We start from the raw sequence: 7,622 nt of genomic DNA on the forward strand, positions 1-7,622 counted from the left end.
GGTTGTGATGTTGTACATGTTTTTGAGATGTCGTGGGTTTGGTTTTATTTATCGCAATTGTGAGTGTTTGTGTTTTGGTATTGTCAGCTGTGGCCAAGAGAAATGTTCAGTTCCAATTTTTGTCATTGTAGCTGTGTGTCTTTTGGTATCGTTAGCTGTGGCTGACCTAGATAGGTCAAGGGAAGTGTCAGAGTCCAATTTTTGTTGTTTTAGTTATTTTGTGTTATCGATAGTTGCAGTTGAGCTATGTAGGTCAACGGAAGTGTCCAGTTCCTGTGGATTTCGTGGGTGAAGCAGAATGTGGTAATTTTGTGTTTTTGTCACTTTTTTTGTCGTCATTTTGAGCGGTTTGGGATCGTAGTGAGTGTTTTTTTTTGTGTTTATATTTGGCTAGTCCCCACCCTAAAACCCCCATTTTACTGTGGTTGTCCTGTTAGTGTGATTATATTTTTGGAGGGAGATGTTATTGTCGTATTTATGTGTATTTTCATGTTTGTTGACGTGTTTATGTAGTGATGTCATGGGCGCCATATTGGAGATGTTGAGAATGGTCATTTCCGCCACATTGCTGACATCATGGATCAAAGCAGACGGGTGGAATTGGACTCTTCTTTAACAGGGAAGTAGGTGTGAGTTTCAAGCAAATTATAAAAGGAACATGATTGGATAGGGTGAGTTACACAAAAAATATTGAAAATGGCTCTAACAGGACAAGGCAGGGCACAATGAACATTTAACGTGAATAATCACATGAGGAAAAGAAAGAACTGTGGACATCATATTTCATAAGTTAAGGTGGCAGATGGTACAGTAACTAACAGTAAAGAACAAATCATAGGCTAGAAGCATTCCAAAATTTCTTTAAATGTTTGTAGCCTTAATGAGATGAAACACAGGTAGTTGCCAGTAATCATGCAAAAAATTAAGTTCTAGAAGTAAAACCAGATGACGTGGATACAAATTAAAGGTACGAATAATGGGTAGGCACCTTAAAATAATTATTTTTCAATAAAAATTATTAAAGCTGGAGAAAAATTAATACAAGGAAAATCATAAAATAAGTTTGCATTATGGCTGAAGAAGAGAGAAATATTTTTATTAAACAACACGAAAGCAGAAATTCTACATAACTGCAGCAAACAAGATTCATTTGAACCTGCTTACTGTAGTCAAATCTTAGCCTCCCTCCACAGTTACTACTGCCCATACTTCACTGATGACTCAGGATGATGTGTCCAATGAAGCAATCTTCTCTTTTAGTCAAGTTGTGCTACAACTTTCTTTTCCCCCAAATAAGATTCATTAGCACCTCATTAGCTATTTGATCAACACATCTAATCTCCAGCATTGTTCTGCAGCCACATTTCAAAATCCCCTTTTCTTCTGAACAGTTTTACAATCCATATTTGGTTTTTGTACAACATTACACTTAATAAAATCTGAAAACATTTCCTAGCACTTATATCCAACAGTAATAAATATCTCATTTTTTGAAAATACTTTTCTCGCTAAATTGCCAGTCCGCATTGTATAGCCTGTCAACGTCATTTGTCTTTCTCCCTAAACAACAAAAGTCACCTACTATGTAGTTTCAGATCTCATTTCTGAATTTGATTACCTAAGTGTCACTTGATTTAATTTGACTGCATTCCGTTACACTAACCTATTGTGATTACCAAAAGGTACGAAAAAAGTAACAAACTAAAGGAAGGATGAATGGTAGTAGAAGCTCCTGCTGCGTCCTATACAATCCATTATTTGGAAGATATAAAAGAGCACCCATTTCCTAAGGCTATTGTTAGTGGCACTTTTTAATTGTACTGTATACTCACTAAAAACAATCAAATGAAACTATATGGTTCCCGATACCTTTTTCAAGTCTACATCTATGATGTATAGGTTCAGACTGAAGTGACAAAGGAAAATTTGCAGCAAGGCAGGTTCAATGCTCAGGTGCTCTTTCAGGGAGTAGGGTGGTGTGCTAGGGTAATCTGTGCACAGCCACTGTGTGAGTGTGGTAAAGTGATTAGCACATCTGCCAAGTAAGAAGGGTACCTGGGTTCAAATTCTGACCTTGGTATAAATCTTCATTCATCACTTCAGTCTGCATATAAACATCAGTAAATATAGTTAATTCCATTAATTAACTGAAGTAAGATTTTAGAAAGCATTCTGCTAGGAGATAATTAAACTCTTAAATTCTCTGCTTTTGAAATAATATTTTTACACTTTCTACGCAACTGAATACATATTTTCACTATAACCTAAATGTATAATATGTCCATGAGGTAATTAACAGGAGTCATAGTGGTGATATGCACACAGAAAAGGGGAGATTTGTGTATAATGTCCCATTCATTGGAAGGTCATCAGAGATCTCACACAGGCTTCGATTAGGGAAGGAATTCAGTTGCGTCCTTTTTCAAAGGAACCACTGCGACATTTGCCTTACGCAATTTAGTGAAACCATGGAAAATCTAAATCTAGTTGGCCAGTATGAGTCCCATGTCTAACAACTGTGCCACCTTTCTTGGTACTCACAACAAAACAATATTCGAAAATATTCAGTACACGGGAGAGGTAAACGCTCAAATGAAAACAAACCCACCGTATCACTGTCCTGGTGCTGAAATTCCACAGCACGACAACAATGGAAAGATGGCATAGCTGCGTGTACATCTGTGTGAGCTGAAGCTAAGTTACTTTGCTTTAATACCTGGTTATACACTTGCTATGCAAGTCTGTCAGTATAAGGTAATTTACCACTTTGACATTCACACACAAAAATACATTGTGGAACCTGACAAACCTGTGCCAACTCATCCCAGACAAACCAAGTTCAAGCACAATGAAGTGCTCTCTCTTTGTTTCTCTCTCTTGTGTGTGTGTGTGTGTGTGTGTGTGTGTGTGTGTGTGTAGGGGGGCATCATTGTGTACTCTACAGTTCAAGCTTCAAGAATTCATCCAAAAGCTAGCTAGCAAAGCTCTGTCTTGTTTGGGTGCACTTCGACAACTCAACATCCCCCCTTCCCCCCACTTGGGGAATTATTGCCTTTCCTTGTTAAATTATTTACGTTCTGCCAGGACTTTCCACTGCCTATTATTGTATTAGTAATTCCCTATATACTGATGAACACCAGAATGTCACATGTTAAGTATGAAATGGAAGATATGAAAGACCAGTATCATGTAAGTACACAGATGTGCAAGCACAGTAGTGTGGGTAGCTCAATGAAAAATATGAAAAACACTAAGCCTCATAATTAACCTGTCTCACTTCATAAATGAGCAATAATTTGCTAACTGAACACTTTTCAAATGTTGGGTAGCAAGGGATGAAAGGCAGAATACTCTGAGTTTATCTTTATAAGGTCGTAGGTGCCAACTGATCAGCATTACTACAACTATTATCCAGAAATTCTTACAAACAGAGCCTACAGAAACCTAGCTCAAAACTGTCACACTTTTATTAAAATTTGGGAGATAGACTGAAGGTATAGCAAACCTCAATTGTCTTTAAACTTGGCTCCTCTCACATATGGGGTCATAGTTTTAAAAGCTGGGTTACCTGCTTGAATAAACAAATAAAAACTTAATGAAAGGAATTATGTAAATGCAGGTCAACAAATTTGCAGCAACTTACAAAATGCAAAATTCTGTCAAAAATGTTCAACACACAGTGTTATGGACCAAAACTGATGAAGGTAAGAAATAAAAATTTACTGCAGTAGATGGCCTACTTATTCTTTCAGGGATGAAAAGGGTACGGGAGCATGCAATAGAAGAATTCTGGAATCTTATATAACATAATGTCAATGATAAAATTAGCCATGAGAGTTGCAAATACTGCACACAGATTTAATGAGGGAATGAATCAATACAAATTGCATTTCCCATGTCACCTATTAAAATGGTGAATTTGGCAACACCACTTTCTAGTGTGAGTTGCGGGAAATAACACTTTTTAGAGGTCACATCACATGTGACTGGCTATCTTCCTCTCAAATGAGAGTGTATGGACCTGACACTTAGCTCTGTCAAAGGATTTAACAAATTTATAATGCTGCGAAGGCTTGCTCTTTGCAATAAAACAGTCTTAAAAATGCCTAAAAATGAAGGAATGGGCAGATGCAGCATAGGTGAAGGTTCACCAACCAATAAGAAAACTGGCATATGCATTAGAATTTAACATAAGGCTGTAACACAGCTTACTTGCAATGACCCCCTGAAAATTCCATTTGTGGTTACCTTGAAGAAAGGATAGACCACAGATGACGAGTGCCCATGAAATGCAGTAGCACATTTGTATATATAAATACGAAAATTAGAAAGAATGCATGGTACTAGCTGCTAAATTGTAACAGACCTACTGAGTTCCATGTCCTGTCTAGAAGATACTGTGTACAGCATCTTATTGCATGAGACTGTACTGAATAATTTCTATATAACCATGGAAATGCGACGATAATTCGCGTGGGTCAGATTAGATGTACGTTTTATTCCATAAATCCATTGTGAGGAGTTCCTCAATTATGTAGAACATGTCATAAAACCAGACATACAATACAGTGCCATGTCTCCACTCTCATCTGTCTAACACCAGTGCTGATGTATTCTGCAGCATTGAGGACCCAAAACGTAAATACTACACTGCATACCGTCCTACAAACATAGTTTAGAGACACAAGCGATATAGGTGGTAAGATCGCAAAAATGCGAATTAAACTGCATGATGGCACAGACTCAACATACTTTTCTAATCACTTTACAAAATCAGCAAAGGCTTAGTTAATTTCACGCATTCATTTACGACACTTCTATTGAACACATTGTAGAAAACTGTTGGTTAAAGTTAGTATGAAACACGTTACCGTATGGGGAATTCGTTTCAGTTTTGCTGTCCATCGACGCTGGTCCATCTGCAGCATCAGCTGATGAGATGTTTTCTATTCCTATTGCTAGAAACTCATCGAAATCTGAGTCTTGTGAAGTTGGAGAGGTTGGCAGAGTTTGTTCATCTGCCATTGCTTCGTTAACATAACATGCATCTGTCATCATAAAATCTGGCGAGTGTTTGTCTTCGTTACAAATATCACTCTGTAATGCTGTATATGAGTATTAAACTACAACTGTGCACACTGTTAGCTTTTGAAACGACATAAAAATTCTCTACTTTTAATAATTCTACAACACTATATACAGGCTTCTTGGAACAACGAAACGATGCTTTTTGTCTGTCCCACGTTACAGAATCAAACGGACCGCCAGAACACGAATATACACAATCATTAAATCAACACACTTTCAATATTTTCGCTTCACAGAACACAGTCATGTTTAGGCCTTATTGTATACGAACAGTCACTCCGAGTATATATTGAACTCAATTATCAGTTCATATTTCAAATCACCTAAGTGATGCATTATAAAAAAAGCAACGCTATACTAAACGTAATGAAGCTCTCGTCTCTTCATTGTCATAAAGAATTTCTTGGCATTTTATGTGAGATCATCCCTTCTTCTGATGACACAGAACAATACATTTATCTCCGAATTTTATAACGATAAACATCACTGGCTAGTGAAACTGACACCCATCGGACTACATGCCCGCCCGCAACCGTTGCGTCGGCACTGGCGAGTGAATACTGTTGCACATATCAACAGTTGCTACAATCGATGGTCTCGAACAATCGATCGTTGTTCTTGATCGATGGCGACAGACATCGACTAAAATTAAATGTACAAAATAGGGTAATTCCTTATTTTTTTGTTTATTTCAGAACTAAATATTTGCAGGACTGGAATGATCATTTTTCAATTTCTTGTCTATGTTTCTACCGCAGAAACTGCAACACATATGCTGCTCAGTAAGTGGATTACCATCAGGCCATTTCATACGCAAAGACATGTCTGCGCAGAGTAAGCGCGCACCACATCTGCACAGACATATCGTTGCATATGGACAGGAGTTTTGTGCAGAAATTAGGTGCGCGCCTTCGACCATAGATACTAATAGACTGGGCAAGCAGTGCAGCGGCTATACGTCTGGCGTGGCTGCAACATAGAATCACGTGACTGTTGGCAGAACGCCGGCGGGAGTTCAAGGCACCATTCTGATTCCTGATTTCACTTCCAGTATTTCTCAGTGGATTTCCTCCTAACTTCACCACATTAAATGTAGTTTATGTAAACACAGCTAGAAGTGATAAATTATTGCGTAACCACTGTACAAATTTAGTTTTACAGCCATTACTTCACAATGAACTTTGTGAACTGGTGAAACACTTTCGATGTTTGGCAATATATTCGCCGCGAATTTTTCAGTGTTACCAATTATGAGATGCATTCTCTACTCACAATACGCGTTATGCACTGCATAAAATGTAAATATTGCGTGTGTGTCTTTTAGTGCCTTGGTTGTAGAAAGTGTTATAGACTTCATAAATCGGCATAAACAACGAAACCTGTAACGTAAACACACGTGTTCACATCGAATGTAATGAACTCAATTGTGTCGTTCACCCACAAAACGTAAAGCAGTTTCATTTGAAAGCTCTTTTTCGGTTTAAACAGTTTGTTTCGTAGATGTATCAAATAAGATATCTACAAAATCAGTACCTACTTACATGAATACTTGTTCCACAGATCATGAATACGATACTTCACAATGATGTGTCAGTTTAATGAAAGGTAGACCTATCATTACATGACAATTCTTCCAATCACTTATTTATACCTAAAAAATCGTCTACTGAGTAGGAGCTGTCATTCACAGATTCTTTTAGTTTGATTTTAAATGCTGGTTGGCTATCTGTCGGGCTTTTAATGCTTTTTGGTAAATGACCAAAGATTTTTGTAGCAGCATATTATTTATCCCATACATTACAGCTTATTATCTGGAAACTAACATAGGCCATACAACTACCTTTTTGCAAATGGTATTCAGTATTTGTTTCTGATATTTGTATGTTTTGTAACTGGGAAGTACAAAATAAAACTAAACCCTGATGAGAAATCAAACCCCTAACTTGTTTTTGCAAATTGTTCTCTAAAATAATACCAGCATAATTCACCCCTTTTTGTACCAAAGTCAGATTTACTCCAGGATAGTAAAAATCATCCTTTCTTCTTATGTAGTAGCAATGCACATTGCCATTGCTTTTGGCGTGGGAAGGGTTATTGGTAATCTCTCTCTCTCTCTCTCTCTCTCTCACACACACACACACACACACACACACACACACACACAAACACACTATATATCTTCTTCAAAGTGCTTCGAACAGATGCGTGTGTGCGCAGTAGGCTTGAAATCTTTTCGTTTCACTGCCTGTATCCACATCTGCCTGCGCCCTTCATCCTTTGGAAACCTATACGAAAGAGAAAAAGCAGCTTTGTAGCTTACCATTTCAAGAAATATATACGATTGCAATGTGCGCCTAGAAACACACACAGCTCTTCAAACCGCCAATTTACGTAACTGTGGCGTTCTGGGTAAGGATATGATACACACAATAGTTTATCAGTATTCAAGAAATACCGCTAAATTATACTAATAATACTTACACGTGAAATTTAATGTTACTTCCCTTCACAAAACGCTCAGTACAACCATAAGC

The 7,622-nt window shown here is 37.5% G+C and overlaps 1 protein-coding gene across 1 annotated transcript in view; it reads right to left on the reverse strand.

Moving 5' to 3' along the window:
• LOC124788227 (phospholipase D1) overlaps positions 1–5,626 on the reverse strand; it is a 180,664-nt gene extending 175,038 nt beyond the window's left edge. Inside the window, exon 1 of the mRNA XM_047255408.1 lies at positions 4,872–5,626. Coding sequence (XP_047111364.1) covers positions 4,872–5,058 — 187 coding nt within the window. The 5' untranslated portion in view covers positions 5,059–5,626. The remainder of the gene's footprint in view (positions 1–4,871) is intronic.
• Positions 5,627–7,622: the final 1,996 nt, after the last annotated feature.

The sequence above is a fragment of the Schistocerca piceifrons genome, chromosome 3, assembly GCF_021461385.2.
Source record: "Schistocerca piceifrons isolate TAMUIC-IGC-003096 chromosome 3, iqSchPice1.1, whole genome shotgun sequence".
In the NCBI taxonomy this organism is placed as follows: Eukaryota; Metazoa; Arthropoda; class Insecta; order Orthoptera; family Acrididae; genus Schistocerca; species Schistocerca piceifrons.